The 17564-nt window shown below is 34.9% G+C and overlaps 1 protein-coding gene across 1 annotated transcript; it reads right to left on the reverse strand.

Annotated features, from left to right (window-relative positions):
- Nucleotides 1-604: 604 nt before the first annotated feature.
- Nucleotides 605-4219, reverse strand: LOC118901757 (NKG2-A/NKG2-B type II integral membrane protein-like). Its single transcript, XM_036865297.1, is given in 6 exon segments — nucleotides 605-680; nucleotides 2313-2369; nucleotides 2371-2464; nucleotides 2994-3047; nucleotides 3531-3629; nucleotides 4021-4219. Coding segments are annotated over 5 exon segments (474 nt in total). The 5' UTR covers nucleotides 4208-4219; the 3' UTR covers nucleotides 605-680; nucleotides 2313-2329.
- Nucleotides 4220-17564: the final 13345 nt, after the last annotated feature.

The raw sequence follows: 17564 nt of genomic DNA on the forward strand, positions 1-17564 counted from the left end.
TTTCTTTTTTCAAATTTTTCACCACTCTGCACAGGTCTGTGAACGATCGACAAAGCGCCCTGAGTTTTTTGTGTGTGTGTGTGTTTTTAATTTATTTATTTATTTTATTTTTGGCTGTGTTGGGTCTTCGTTTCTGTGCGAGGGCTTTCTCTAGTTGTGGCAAGCGGGGGCCACTCTTCATCGCGGTGCGCGGGCCTCTCACTATCGCGGCCTCTCTTGTTGCGGAGCACAGGCTCCAGACGCGCAGGCTCTGTAGGTGTGGCTCACGGGCCCAGTTGCTCCACGGCATGTGGGATCTTCCCGGACCAGGGTTCGAACCCGTATCGCCTACATTGGCAGGCAGACTCTCAACCACTGCGCCACCACGGAAGCCCCTTATAATTTTAGTAAGAGCTTGTTATTAGGGAAATGGGCTACTGAGTAGCCCATTCTTTAATAATTATATCAACATTTTATTAACTTTCAACATCTTCCTTCATCTTTCTATAATTCAACTAAAACAAATGTTTTAATATTATTCTTAAAATTTTTATTTTTAATCTCTTCCTCCTCTATACAGTATTACTTTTAAAAACTTACCGTAGTTTGTAAGTTGAACCATTTAGCCACATCCATTCATGACCACGGCCTTTACGAAAGACTGAAATCCATGACATAATTGATAGGGACCTCAGGAATTTCTAGCCAAAAATAAAGAATTTTCACTTAAATAGTCGTTATGAAAGCTTTTTATTAATTTTTCAAAGGCAAGTAGTGTGTTCTTTCATAGGATCCTTAGTTTTCTGAACAAAATGAGAGTGTTAGAATCTCATCTAACACTAAAAATATATTAAAGTTGAAAGTTTTAATATTGCCAAAAACATTAACCAAGGTCTGTACTTTTGATGTAAAATTAACTCAAACAGTTATGCTTAGCAGTTTCACTGCTTTTCTTAGGTTAATAAGGAAAATTCTGATTCATGTAATTCAATTGTTACCCATGTTGTCAAAACTAATATAGCAAGGCTTTAAATGAGTTTTTAGATTCTGTGACATCCATTTCTCAGGATACTGTGACTATATCAATGGATTTCTCTACTATGTTTCTCAGAGTTTCGGTTTTAGAAGGAAATTAAGGGAATGAAATTGAGAAAATAAGTGACATGAAAGCCAAAGATTTGGTTTCCTGGGCCTCACACCAGTCTTTGACTAGATCAACCCCCAATCACTCTGTTTCTGTGTTGCTGGAATCAAATGGACCAGACAAGGAGTCAGAGACTCATTTCGCTCAGCTGCGCCCTGCTAAGTACAACTGTATACCCTGGAACTAATGAAAGACACAAGTCAAGGAGAACTCTGAAAGGTGAAAAGAGAATGGTGAAGTGGTTTGCGACCCTGGGGTTAAGGAACAACTATTAGGGGCATCTTATATCCATCACCCAACCGAAGAAAGTGACCTAGGCCTGCTGCTTCCCAACACCCAGCCTAGCCATTCCTCCTCGGTGTTGAGGGGAATCCTGTGGGCAACAGCAGCCAGAGGAAGTGCTTCTCCTCCCCCCCACCGAGAGATACCAGAGTTGGAGGGTAGGGGTGGAGGTGGGACTAACAAAGGGGATCCCATGACTAAAAGTACTGAACCCAGGAAGCCTTTTTATCCCTGAGGGCATAAGACTCCATCTCTACCCAGAGACATTGGATAGATTGGATTTTAAATGTTATATTTACATAATGAGCAGTGGAAATTTACAAACTACACATAAATGCAATAATATGAATGAACTGCAAAAATAGCATATGGAGGTGAGAGGAGACAGGAAGAAAAATGCGTACTCTATGATTCCATGTATATGAAGTTCAAAAACAAGCAAAGAGATTCTATAATATCAAAAGTCAGGACAGTGGGTATACAAGGAGGGTGGAGAAGTGATGAGAGAATACAGAGGAATGGGGCTGCTGTGAAGTGGAAACTTCTGTTCCATGATCTGATATGCAATTACATGGTTCTATACATTTTGTGATCAATATGCAAAATCATGGTGTGTTTATTTTCCTTTATATATTGTAAAATTAAATAGCACAGTTTATTTTAGAAAATAATAGCATTTGTAGAAACATTTTTTTTATGAAAAGCAAGAACTGGAAATTATCAAACGTGTATTAATGGTATAAAAATATAAATAGAATATCATAAAGTTGTATTCCGTTTTTTAATGGGACATTAACAGGCCTTAAACAAACTACAAATATGTACAAAAACACAAGTGAATCCTAACAAATATAATATTGACTGAATCAAGCCTTTAACAAAGTGTTTGCAACATTTAATATCTTACCATTTCTTCTTCATTATCTATATAAAGCAGAGTAGAATTCTCAGTAGCACAGGCCATCACACTCTCATTCCATGTTTTTTTTTCAAAATGAGTATAATAGCAATTGTTGGAATATGTAAACCACTCTTTTGGACATTGACCAGAATGACATTCTGAAGAAAGATTGTGAATTATTATCCAAAAACAATTTGAATTTAAAAAAATGAAAATTAACTTCCATATATGCATGGGTATAAATATATACGTGTGTATATATATAAAACACATCTATGCACCCTCAAGGCTGGTGCATATAAAACAAACCACACTCATACATTCACAGAGAAGAGTCAATCTCTCACCCCCCAGTTTATGTCTCCATATAAAGCAAACACACAGAAATAGCCACTCTTTACATGGCCTGAAAATCAAGAAATTAAACCTCTGCTTTAGAATAGCAAAATTATTTGTCTCTTATCTTATTACAGAGGGAGGAAATTTGAGCCAAGTGTCAACAGTGGGTATGGTGATCGTATTGTTGCATAGGGAGAAACCCTCTCCTATAATCATTATTTATGAATATTTGTTGCCCGATTTTGTAATTTATGTTCTACCCCAAAATCTATTCTTATTTTCACTAGCCTAAGATAGAGACAAAATACAAACTGTATTTATATCAGAACTTTGAAAATCATTATGTACCTTTCTGGAGCCTTTTTATCAGAGAGGAGTTATTCTGCTCCCGTATTACAGTAGCTACAAAATTAATCATTATAAAAGTTAATATTGATCTAAATAAATCATAATGATTGTAGTTTCTGAGTTGAAATTTGGTTTATTGCTTAGGATTAGAATAATCTGGAATAAAATTGATTTTACCAAGAAAAATTAAGTAATGAAGATTTGGTTGAAAAAATATTTCAAAAGCCTAAAGGAACAGATCACCACCTCTTATAGTATTTGTTTTAACCAATCTCAAGAATTAATTTGTATTTCTCAATAAGATCTTTCAATCTCCTAAAGCATGCTTTTGAGTTATGAAATCAGAATATACATATACATACTCTCTGTAATTATTGTGTTGTATACTTTTGACAAATTCAGAATAACCATTCCATATTTAGTCTAAATGCATACATTTTAATGAGAGGCCCATTCCATAATATTATGAAGTGTTTAGAGGCACTGACCATCATTAAAGTGTAAAGTTCCTTTACAATTTTTCAAAAATCTACTTACAGGGAGTAAAAACTATCATTGTTACCACACTGGACATCAAAACAAGGCAGATGATTCCCAGAACCCCAGCAATGAGCTTCTCTGGAGGTGATGGTATATCTGCAGGGAAAGAAAAGGAAACACTGAGAAAAGAGTGATGGTGACAGTTGTTTAGAAAGTTTACAAACAAAAGAACCCACATAAACAGGGAGTTATATATATAAACTTGGACCCCAAGCCCATTTCTACCACTACAATCTTTCTTTCAGAATATACCATTGCATTTTCAGCATATATAATGCTTCCTGAGTTGTTGATCAAAGACTACAAATTACAGCAATGCCAGAATAAAAGTAGTCCTCCAATTTCACATTAGAATACCATATCCAACTTTAAGTTCTGTTCCTCAAAATGAAAAATATGTGAGCTTATCTCCTACTCTTTCTCCAACCTCTGTACCCCAACTGCATATCCTAGAACAGTTCCATCATGTGACTATTAAATGTTTTACCTTTGCAGTGGTAGTTCTTGTCATTCCCTCGAAGATTCTGAGAAGCATTTTGAAGATTTAATTCTGCATAGGTTATTTCCTGCTCAGTTATTGAAATGGAACTTTTAGTGCCCTTAGGTTTTATTTGCTGCCTCTTTGAGTTCTTGGCTACCTTCAGTTCTGCATAGGTTACTCCTTGGTTATTCATCTCTGCAGCTGAATTATGTCAAACAGTGCTCTAAGTGTACTTAGGAATGAATGGTATATGTAAGATGAGATCCCTAGTACAGTAAAATGGGCGGGGTAGAGTTTAGTGCTCACTTCACAGTAGAACAATCTTAAGGCCTGGTTCGAAATTCCTTAGAGCTTTAAACAAGTGTCTCATGGTAGAATACTTTTTTTTTTAAGATATTCTACATTTGACAACATATTTTTGGTTGAAACAATGAAAAGCAATAAATTAGGGAGGAATAAAGAAGTTCATGACTAATAATATCCTAGTCAGATTCCACAGAAATATTTTAACACCATTATAATGCTTGTATTAAAATTAAAATGTTTTATTAGAAAAGAGAGATTCATCTATATTTATGATAATTTTGACATCCAGTAATGGTTAAAGATAGAGTATTTTAAAGATGGGGAAAGAGTAATGTTGGCATGTACAACAATTTCCTACACTAAATTACATTATTTGGTGACTTACATTTATTTATTAAAAGTGTTACCAAATGGTCGTTATTTTGAATGGTTGAGGAGTTCTGAGAAAACATTAAAAATTGAGGAAATACTTCATGTATTGGAAAATGTTACATGATACACTAAACTTATACATAATCTAGACAATATTAAAAATAAAACAACAGAAAAAGACTAAAAAATATTTATTTTGCAAAAGTAATTGATAAGTGACTTAATGGCTAAGATGTGAACCCACAAAATAATAAACAAATATAAGTAATTTATGGAAGAACACTGTTAGTTCAAACTTCCAGAAAGATCCTATAGGTGTCAAAGTTAGTAAAGGTCATTTTAGTTGTATAAGTGATGGTAATTACTTATAAAAATTACTTATAAAAAAATCCAGATAACATAACTTAATAATTCAGTCAATGGATGCAGTAGTCAGAAAGACCTGGAAATTAATTACGGCTTTGAAACTTACAAGAGTGTGACCTTTAAAAAATTATTTAGTATCTAGTAACCTATTTTACTAATCTAAAATGGAAATAAGAATATGTAATATACAATGCATGTAACACTGAGCACTCAACCTGACACTCATAAGTTCTCAATAAGTATCAGTTTTAATTATTATTTTAGTCACAATTTCTATGTTACTATTTCTAATTCATATCGGTTAGACCCTGTAAAGTAATTTATTAAGCAGGAATGTCTTTAATTAGCATGGTACATCTTTTTTGCAGTGTTTGTTCGATTTTTTAAAAAATTCTTTCATTACTTACAATTAAGTTTAAATTACCATTTAGGAAGCTACCTCATCCTGATTTTTATTATAAAATCAGGCTGCTTTTATTCAATCTAAGTACAAGTATGAGGAATTATGTTTGGCTTTTGTTATGCAATGAATTCCTTTCCAAGACTCTATTTATAAAGGTTGAGCAAAATATATATTAACAAATTATTATACAAAAAACCCACCTTCTACTGATTATAAAATCCCAAACTAATTGTTCCCTGTCATGATGTCTGTGGGTTTCACCTAATATTATATTGATTTACAAACCCATATATGCAAGTGCATATGCAATTGACTAACTTCCTACAGAAAATAAATTGAATACTTTGAGAAATCTTCCAACATATTTCATGTTTTATGGTTGCTTTTTACCCTGAATTATTTTTAAAAACACAAATGTTCTACTTTTATTTTCTTGTATATTAATTGTACCTCACTTGCATCACATTTAACATTTGTTATTTCCCACTAAGTGAGGTGGTCTAGTAGAGAGACAGGAGAGGAGGGACACATACCTTCTGTTGGCCAGAAAGTCGTGCATCCTTTAGTGGGGAGGTCAGGTTACTCTCATAAAAGAGGCCTGCTATAGCTGGGTAATAAAAGGAGAAATTTAAAGACATAAATCTAGGACAAGAATAAACAATGTCTGTGACCTCCACAGACTGCCCTGTGAAGGCTCAGAGTGAAACAAGAGTGGAAAAAGTTGATTTCTCATCAATGTGTCACTTTAGGTTTGAACAGGAAATTCTCACACTTAGGCTATTTTGAAGACAGTTTACCTCATCACACACCTCCAGAAAATAGGAGACTTTGGGCTCCAGTTGAAAGGACAAATGGACCTCTAAGTGTGTCATTTAGATTTTCCATTTTCAAATGTCTCTGAGAAATTGTTTTCATATTCTACAAGATCTGAGGAGATGGCGGCTTATACACCCTGCAGTTATCTTGTTTCCATCTCAATCACAAACACTGCAAACTTCAAATACCTCAAGTTTTACTTTTAAACTAGGGTGCTAAATCTTGGCAGTACATACACTGTTTCCTCATATCGATTATTATTTCATTTCTATTGTCATGGAAGAAATTCTAAAAACCATAATCCCATTTTCAACAAGTATTTAAGGATATTTGTCACTAATTGTCCTGAGGAATTTCTACATTCTCAACCATACTCTACCTGGCACAAAGTCCATCATTTTCAAAATACCATCTCTATTTCTCTGCCCTAGTTCTTACATTCCATTTTATTCTTATTAAATAAATAATTTAATCTGCAGATTTCCTCTGATAAAAATAAATGCCCCTTGAAAGGATAAAACACAAACAATATTAAACTGTATCACCATGACATAGGTGGAAATATTAAATAACTACTCATTATATCATTCATGAATTCATCCTCCAATCATGACTAGTTGTCTATATTATACTAGGAATATTTGATGTAATGACATAAACCCAAGTCAAACTATGCAGTTCAAGAAAAGGTAATTTTTAAAAATATCACCTAACCAAACAATGGGAAGGGGAGGAAAAGAAGGCTTAAACCACAAGATAAATGGCACATGCAAATGAAAATGACAAGAAAGTATGGGTAGCAATACTCATATCAGACAAAATAGACTTTAAAACAAAGTTCATAATGAAAGACAAAGGACACTATATAATGATAAAAGTATCAATACAAGAAGAGGATATTACACTTGTTAACATGTATGCACCCAATATACTTAGGAGCATCTAAATATATAAAACAAACACTACAGACATAAAAAGAGAAATTGATGGGAATACAATAATAGTAGGAGTCTTTAATACCCCACTGACATCACTGGACAGATCTTCCAGACATAAAAAGCAATAAGGCAAAGGAGATCCTAAATGACACAATAGAACAGTTGAACTTAATTGATGTCTACAGGACGTTACATACAAAAAAACCATAATACACACTCTTTTTTAAGTGCACATGGAACATTCTCAAGGATAGACCACATAGTAGGACACAAAACAAGCCTCAAGAAATGTAAGGGATAGAAATTATTTCAAACATCTTTTCTGACCACAACCATATGTAACTAGAAATCAACCACAGGAAAAAAATGAGAAAAAAAATGATTAAATGGAGACTAAACAATGTGATACTAAAAACCAATGGGTCAAAATGAAATGAAAGAGAAAATCAGAAAATACCTGGAGTTTATGTATATAAACTTGGACCCCAAGCCCATTTCTACCACTACAATCTTTTTTTAGATACTTTTCTCATGTAGGTCATTACAGAGTATTTGAGTAGAGTTCCCTGTGCTATACAGTAGTCCTTGTTGGTTATCTATTTTAAATATAGTAGAGTGTATATGTCAATCCCAAAGCACTAATTTATCCCTCCCCTCCTTATCCCCTGGTAACCATAAGTTTGTTTTCTACATCTGTGACTCTACTTCTGTTTTGTAAATAAGTTCATTTAAACCCTTTTTTTTAGATTCCACATATAAACAATATGGCATGATATTTGTCTTTCTGTGTCTGACTTACCTCACTCAGTATGACAGTCTCTACGTCCATCCATGTTGCTGCAAATGGCATTATCTTGTTCTTTTTTATGGCTGAGTAATATTCCACTGTATATATGCACCACATCTTCTTTATCCATTCCTTTGTTGATGGCCATTAAATAAAATGTTTCAAATAATGTATGGATCCACTTAAGCAAAGGCTGTGGAGAAAGGTATAAAAATAAATACAAAATTTTCTCATAATTACACAATACATAAATAACTTTTTTATGCTAACTCCTTATTATGCTTCTTTTTACTTCCTTTTATGAATTTATTTTTTATTTTAATATAAATGGCATCATACTGTACACAGTTTTATATTCTAAATATTTCCCTTTAAATAAAAGTATCTTTTCATTATAAGTAGGATTTTAAAACAAGAATTTTGTAAGGTACATACTATGTCATTATATAGATGTAACCTATTTATTCAAACATTTCTTAATGTTGGATTTAGGGTATTTTTTATTTCAGTATTATGACTTTTTGTAGTGATAATTTCTGTAGTACATGAATTATTGACTTAATTTTGTTCATTGCTTTAGTATAAAAACTTTTTAATGTGATGGAATTCAAAAGATGTGAACATCCTTCAGTCTCTTGACTCAGATTACTATTTTGTTTTCCAGACTGGTTGCTACAAATTACACTACCAACAGCAATGTATAACCAATGTGAAATATCCATTAATTTATATAAATTATTATTACTATGATTAATTATCACATTTATGAAATGTGATCTTTAGGGTATGATTTTTATTTTGGGTATTTGTAGTTCTTTTGATTACAGAGCAGACAAAATTGTATGTGTATGTGTGTTGGCTCCTTTTATTTTCTGCTCTGTAAATTTTTCATTCTTTACCTAGTTTTCTTCTATGGTTGTTTATTTTTTTTCCATTCTATTTTCAAAGAATATTGAAAAATTTGAGAACATGAAAAAAAATTTTGAGAACATGTTTCAAAAAGTCACATGAAACATGTAAGTAAAACATAATGGTAACCAATTAACATAATAATATGTATAAGAAAAATATTTTGAAATATTCAATATTTGTGTTATAGAATTACTAATTATCTAGACTTCAACACAAAAAATACCTGAGGTACGTAGATTAATGCTATAATCTGGGAATAATTATAGATTAATTTCATTAAATTTTCTGTCACTTCACAAATTTCTTGTGTTGCCATTTAACATGCCACTATCCAAAATACCCTTAAGTTTTCCTTTCATTGGGAGATTCCCACCCCCCCACCCCCCACCCCCGCAGGCAGAAATGAGTTTACTGCATTAGAAAAAATACCAAAGAAAAACAGCAAACACCTCCGTACTAGACACAATTATTAGTTTGACTTCAAGGGCGAAAAGGAATCTCAAAGGTACAAACTTTATTTCTGGGAGGGGGTCGCGGTCTCATCCCTCCCCCTCCTTCCCTGTCCCTTTAAACCAATGGACCTCTATGGAGGTGTCCACCTGTGGGATACAATCACGCACATCTTCCTTCTCGCTCTGCTTGCCTGCGCACGCCCGTGTGGAGCTAGCTGGTCACGGCGAGCAGGCTCCTGAGGCTCTGGGATAGACAGAGAACCGTGAGGATGGGGTTGGGGGCGGTTCCTAGCCTGAGACCAGGTTTCCAGTTAGTGATGGCGGGGCTAGGGTGGGGGAGGGAGGGCTTACCTTCCTGCAGAGCTGAGAAGACAGCTTATTCATCCCTCCTTCTCCCCTCACAAACCCTAAGGCACAGGCATTGGCACAAGTGGCTGTTGCACATGAAGGGTGGCATTCAATGGACCAAGTGACTCAAAGTCTCTCAGGGGAGCTACTCAGGCTAACTTCGTGGTACAGCCCTGAGTCTGGAGGTGACTAGTGGAAGGAGAGAAATCAGCTGAGCCTGGATGTGGGAGGAGAGAGAAGAGAAGGAGCTTGTGATGCACTATCCAAAATACCCTGGAGTTTTCCTTTCATTGGGAGATTTTGCATATCTTTTTATTTTCTATTTTCAAATTTCAGGACAAATTTTCTATTCAGGACAAATTTTTACTTTTTGGTCTCACCACACAGCACGTGGGATCTTAGCTCCAACAGGGATCGAACCCACGCCCCTGCAAGTGGAAGCATGGAGTCTTAACCACTGCACTGCCAGGGAAGTCCTTATTCAGGACAAATTTTAGAGAGAATCATAATAACATTCCATTTTTTATTATAGGTTTAGGTATCTTTTTTCTCTTTTCTCTCTCTTCAATATAAACTGTAGAATTTTTCAACTATTTGGAAAATTATTATCTGGTGAATAATAGACAATTTTTGGAAAGAGTTTTTATCTTTACTTTTGTTATTGTTGTAGAGGTAAAAGGTTTTTTCAGCTAATGTACCTGAAAGTATTGAAAATGAGCTAGCATTTATAGTCCATTATAATTTAATAGCAATGTAACTTTACTTTTCATTTTTGCAAACCTCAGAATTTTTTTATATCTTCAAATTGAAGAAGGACCAGGTTGCAATTAAGAGGCAAGTCCAACTGATGTTTAACTGTATTTCAAGAAACAGTAAAACTGCAATAATTTACCTATCTATCTAATCTTTCTATCTATAATTCTTATGTGTTAAGGTTATTTGGGTAAAATTATGTTCATTTTCTAAACTTGAACTAAAACAAATAATAAATACCAAGTCCAGAGAGGTAGGACTGGCTATGAGATGATGCAGTTGAAATTCTCAAGCACCAAGTGGCTTTTAATCCCTCTGAACTGCATGCTGAACCTCTGCCTCATTCTAAGTCTGGTTATACTCATAATTGTATTACGGTTATAACAGTTCTAGGTATCACAGCCTGCACAGCAATAGCCAAAGGAAAAAAGAGACAAATTTTTTTCTCTCCCTCTCTTTATTTTTTTAAAGTAAGGGATTCTTTCCTAGAAGCCACCCTTCAGACTACCTTTATGTCTCATTGGTAAAAATTCAGTCTCGTTCTAAATTTTAAACCAAATCACTGGCAAGATGAAATGGATGCTCATGATTGACTTAGGCTAATATCTGGAATAGAATAAATGTTGGAGAATCAATCAATATGAAAACTGAAGTACTTTAATCTATTTAGATGTGAGAAAAGACTATAATTTTTCCTAGATAGGTAAGCAAAGTTCCCAGCTCCATTATTGAATGATCCTTCCTTTTAACCTCTGAATTGTATGACAAATTTATACCTTTTTAGAACAACTACATGTACCATTTAGTTAATTATAGAATATAGTTTATACATATCATGTATTATTCTAGATATACTAAGTAGTTAAAAGAAGTTGAATCAGAAAGCAAAAATACAAAAATCTTACTACAATATGGTGTATTTTACTCACTAAAGATCAACTTTACTGATCATCATTTATCTCCATCTTGGTTTTGCTTTTGTATTATACTAACGTAGAATTTTAGACTCAAAAATTAAACTTGAGATGGTCTCTTCTAACCTCTCATTATTTGTATGAGGAAATTGGAATAGTTATTTTCTTAAGGTAGTAGAATTAATTTGTGGCATGACAAGGATTATAACTGTCCCCTGGATTCAAGTTCAAAGTTCTTTTAGAGAATCTTGAACTCACTTGTTTTATGGGATTCTAAATGTTAAAAGATTATGAGTCTTAGACTATTCGTACCTTCCTAAAGTAACTTGAACCTTTACTGTTCCCCTGAAGTTTCAGGGCAGATTTGGCTCCACATTCTTGGAATATCCATCCATACCTTGCTGGAGAGAACATATTTGTCTCTGTCCTAACCTCTACTGAGTGAAATGAGAAAGAAAAATCTTGTATTTATTCAGAATCTTTTTCTTCTTTAAACTTATTTATTTATTTTTATGGAGAAGACAGAGGTTATTTTATATTATTGTGGAAGTGTAGATGAGGGATTATATTTTTGATGATACATATATATGTACATATATATGTGGATTTTGACTAAAGACTGTCACTTATTAGTTGTTTGATCTTGGGAACCTTATTTACATTATTTGAGGCTCAATTTCTCTCATTTATAAATTGAAAAATAATCACTGTGTAGGGTTGTTATTAGAATCACAAGTGATCTCTTTCCTTGAATCTCATGGTTACTGCGTTTTTTTTCAAAATCTAAGATACAAGTCATAAACTCCAGTGACAAGAAGGTTAAAGGGACAAGATAAATGAATGATAGGATCTGATATAATACAATATGGCAGTTTGGGGAATTTGCCAAATTAGAGTGTGTGTGTGTTTGTGTGTGTGTTCTTCTCAAAAAGGGTTATTGTATTTGGTGTCCCAATATGTTTGCCATTTGAGTCTAATACAGGTATTAAGTGATAAGACATATTTTTTTTTCAAGAGAAGATATCAATCTGGATTTTTGTATGAGTGTAAAATATATCAATTTCTAAAATTTGGCAACTAATTAAATTGTTTTTTAAACAGCCTGAAAGCTTAAATAACATGTTCATAAGCTATCATGGACCATTACTTAACCATGTAGAAATTGTGTTCTAAAAGTACCAGAAAGAGAAATTTTAAAAATCATTCTTTCTCATATTCCCAAAGAAATGGTTATTTTATTTTATTTTTCCAGATCATCTTGGTTATTATTCATTTAGCACTCTCTATTAATTCATGATGAATATGTTGCCATTTTTCAGTTGAATTAATTATGCCTTATGAAACATAGTAAAGGATTCTTAGTGTGTTCTTTGCTTATAGCCTTCAAAAATGAGTGAGAAGAGAGTGTCATACATGAACCAGAAATTCCCCTATTCAAAGAAGGATAAAAGGTATTCAGCTGACAAAAAGAGAGGTAAATACTTTTTTTCTGTATATTTAGTTGTTTACTGAAAACAATGTCAAGTAAGAAAAAATGAAATCGTAACAATCGTGTCCATATATTTGTTACCTTTTATGTCTGGTTTTTGATATATTAAGGGGTGTATTTAAATGCAATATTCAATGAAATTTATGATCAACTAAATAGTGATATTAATCTGAAACTTTTGAATAATTTCAATTTTGCTCTAATTCTGAAGGCTTTGCTCATTATATATTTTGCCTTTTGATTTTGTACAGAATTTCCATAGCATATTGTTGCAGGAATCCTGGGATTAATATGTTTTTCCCTCCTGCTGGCAACCAGAGGCTCAGGATATATATGTGAGTATCAGGTACACATATTGATTATGAGAGCAATGAGCCAGGATTAAAAATGAGATACTATAACTGCTGAACTGTTGTTTAACTTTGTAAACTATAAAGTTCTGTAGAAATGTTAGATTCATGATGGTATTCACCATGATATTGATGATGATGTTATTATTTTGTTATCATACAGTTCTTATGCCACACAAAATAGCTGAGATTACACAAAAATTTTACTAAATAAAGTGTCTTTTACATATCTATTTGAAATTATTTTTCACATAAATTGGGATTTGCCATATGGCCCAAGAACTGGAGAATTTTATTTGACTATTACACTCCTTATCTTACTGCAATACTTCATTACAAAGAAGAATAAATTTGATATCTTTTTATATGATTAAAATTTAAACCATGGAAGCAACCTAAGTGTCCATCGACAGATGAATGGATAAAGAAGATGTGGGGGGCTTCCCTGGTGGCGCAGTGGTTGAGAATCTGCCTGCCAATGCAGGGCACACGGGTTCGAGCCCTGGTCTGGGAAGATCCCACATGCCGCGGAGCAACTAGGCCCGTGAGCTACAACTACTGAGCCTGCGCGTCTGGAGCCTGTGCTCCGCAACAAGAGAGGCCGCGATAGTGAGAGGCCCGCGCACCACGATGAAGAGTGGCCCCCGCTTGCCGCAACTAGAGAAAGCCCTCGCACAGAAACGAAGACCCAACACAGCCATAAATAAATAAATAAATAAATCCCATTTAAAAAAAAAAAAGATGTGGCACATATATACAATGTAATATTACTCAGCCATAAAAAGAAATGAGATTGAGTTATTTGTAGTAAGGTGGATGGACCTAGAGTCCGTCATACAGAGTGAAGCAAGTCAGAAAGAGAAAAACAAATACCGTATGCTAAAACATATATATGGAATCTAAAAAAAAAAAAAAAGGTCATGAAGAACCTAGGTGCAGGACGGGAATAAAGACGCAGACCTACTAGAGAATGGACTTGAGGACACGGGGAGGGGGAAGGGTAAGCTGGGACAAAGTGAGAGAGTGGCAAGGACATATATACACTAGCAAACGTAAAACCAATAGCTAGTGGGAAGCAGTCACATAGGACAGGGAGATCAGCTCTGTGCTTTGTGACCACCTAGAGGGGTGGGATAGGGAGGGTGGGAGGGAGGGAGACGCAAGAGGGAAGAGATATGGGGATATATGTATATGTATAGCTGATTCACTTTGCTATAAAGCAGAAACTAACACACAATTGTAAAGCAATTATACTCCAATAAAGATGTTAAAAAAAACAAACAAACAAAAATGTGTTTGCTAACTTTATTTAATAAATTAATATTAATATGAGCTTTCATAGGGAGAATACTCACTCCCAAGGAATCTGTGGGTGGTGAATTTTCCTCACTTCGAATACATTTAAAAGTTGAACATTTAACTAAAGTATTGTGAGTGCAGTAAAAAAAAATAAAATAAAAAACTTTAGCAATAATTTATAAAATTTTATAAAGGCAACAGAATATTTTGTACTTTTTAAATTAATTAGGATTCAATAACAACATGTATTAGGAAAACAGCTGCTATATATTAAACTCACAGACGTAACTTTTCCCAGATGAACAGTTACAAGCACAAACATAATTTCCTTCAATATATGGACAACCATGGTTCTCCATTTGCAAGAATCTGTAAAAAAAAAATTGTAAAGCAAGGTGTGATATCTGCAAGTGCCAATTTTATCTCAAGCTTAAAATTAGAAAGAACAAACAAAATGAGAAATAATAAAAGAACAAACTACACAAATCAAAACAAGAATTAAACCCTGAAGATTGACAGTCTTTAATTACAAAATATTAAGCTTAACACAAAATACTGAACAGTATCTAATCCTATCCTGTTTACTTAAGTAGAATTATAAGCCAATATGATAGAAGTTTATGGATTTATCAGCTTGCCTAAAACTATGCATAAATTTCTCCTAAGAGTCCAGTAAAGTTAAAAATGTAAAGGCCCTAAAGGTGAGATTATTTAGAAAGAACTGGAAATTTTCCCCCAGTTAAATCCCACAGACTGATCCTCAAAATCTGTAATGATTTCCTTTTTCTTGGTTGCTCTTTCTGTGCCCTACACACATAACATACACACACATACACACACATACACACACATACACACGAATTGCCATATACTCTCAGAAAAGTTCAGTTATCAAAACACTATAAGTTCAGGCTTTCAATTACTGTGGTGCCATCTTCCCTTAACCAGAATTTACTGGTTTCATTGATTTTGAGACCTATCCATCCTTTCATTTCAAGCATGGATAAAATTTCCAATTTGGAAAAGAAATCATAAACCAGAAATGTGTGCATATTATAATCCACTCCTTTCTGACTCAAATGTTATTGGTTAAAGTTCTCCCAAGGGCTTGCACACATCCACTTAGTATTAATAAGATTTTTTCTCAAGATATCTCATTTGTTAAAGTGGTTTTCTTCTAGCATTAAGTGTTCAAAAAGTGGAGTTTCTCCCTAAGAAAATTGAGTCAAAGTAAGAAAATACCATACACTTTTGAGAACCTTCAGTTTTCCCAAATTATGGTGTCAATCACTAATGCTTTGAAACCAGATATAGTTATAGTATAACAAAAAAACCAGAAGTGTCTGCCCTGCCAGCTCTTCCTTGATGTCGATCTTTAGAAGGTGGGAATTCAGCTCGGTACAGGGAGCGTGGCTCTCCGCCCAGGTTTTGGGTTGATTGGAAAGATGATAAGAGCTATTTCCAAATCCAATCCAGTGGGTTGAACAAAGATCACAGGAACATTCTAGAAAATATAAACATATTTAATGTGTACTCTGTACTATGAATAACTACTACTAACACAATTGCTATATCTTTGTGTTTGTTTTACAGATGGATATTAGATAGAAAGCAAAACTTAAGCACTTTTTGTAACATTTCTGGGCAAGTTTTACACAAACCATAGTTAACAATAATTAATGTTTAGCTCATGTTTTGAACTTTTCTACTTAAAATTTGTTATAAAATTTTACCGACAAGGAAAATGCATTCCAAATAATATTATACAATTGTTTGATGTGATTACAATTATATATGCATATTTAAAAGGCTAAAAAATATATAATCATATGAACACAAAAAGCAATTAATGAACTATTGCATTTTTGTCAGAAATTTTTATTATTAATTATTTTAAATATATGGAATAAAATTCAGTAACTAATTTCAAAAAAACTTATACTTCAACTGTTTAATAAGCATATGCAATTTGCATATTTTAATAATCTTTTTTATAATCATCAAAAACATACAGTTAGGGAGGGGGATCAAGGCAGTGGAGTAAGAGAATGTGGAACTCATCTCCCCCCACAAACACATCAAAAATACACCTACATGTGGAACAATTCTCATGGAAAACTAACTGGAAACTAGCAGAACTACACAACCAAAGTTGCAAGAAACCTATAACCGGGTAGGATAGGAAAAAAAAGACATTGGCTCGGGACCTGCACCCCTGGGAGGGATCTGAAAAAAAAAAAGGACTCTCAACCTGAGGAGCGAGCAGGGTGAGTCACAATCTGGGCATCCTTGTCCTGGGTCCTGCACAAAGGAGACAAGCCCTCTTGCCTGCTGGGAAAACTGCTGGGACAGACAGAAGGGTTGGAGAAGGCTAGATGCTACTCGTAAGGAGTGTTCACATGTTGGTTTGCCAGCAGTCAGGTGGAGAGAGCCTTGCCCTGGTGGCCGCCTCATCACCACACTTCTCAATCCGAAGGGGCAAACACCCCGGCCCTGCTCACTCCACACCACAGCGTGGTGTGATATCTGGGCCAACCCAGATATCTGTCTGGCTATGCAGAGACAGACCAAGAGGCCAGGGGAGTGATCTGGGTGGGGGAGTGGCTGTCATGGTCAGTGCACACAGAGGGTAATGGATGGGGTGGGCGGTGACCATTGTCAGCACACCTGCAGGGCAGAGCACGGCAGGAGTGCGCAGCAGCTTAATGCTGAATCTCAGGCAGACAGGTACTGGGAGAGGACTTGATCTAGCTACACAGGCACAGCCTGGAGGGGCCTGAGGTGTGTTTCGGGTGGGGCGGCGGCAGCCCTTGTCAGCACGCACAGGAGCACGCAGCGGCTTCTCTCCCAGTGAGATCCCCCCAGCTGCACCCACTCCATAGTGCAGCTTAGAGCTTGACTTGGGGCAGACAAGTCCTGGGAGAAGAATGCCACAGAGGCAGCCCAGATCTCTGGCAGCAGCACAGCCAACTCACTTCCTGCAGCCACAATGCCCCGACCCCTAGCCCCAGCCTACTCTACACTACAGCCCTGCATACATCTGGG

Source organism: Balaenoptera musculus, chromosome 10 (assembly GCF_009873245.2).
Source record: "Balaenoptera musculus isolate JJ_BM4_2016_0621 chromosome 10, mBalMus1.pri.v3, whole genome shotgun sequence".
Taxonomy (NCBI): domain Eukaryota; kingdom Metazoa; phylum Chordata; class Mammalia; order Artiodactyla; family Balaenopteridae; genus Balaenoptera; species Balaenoptera musculus.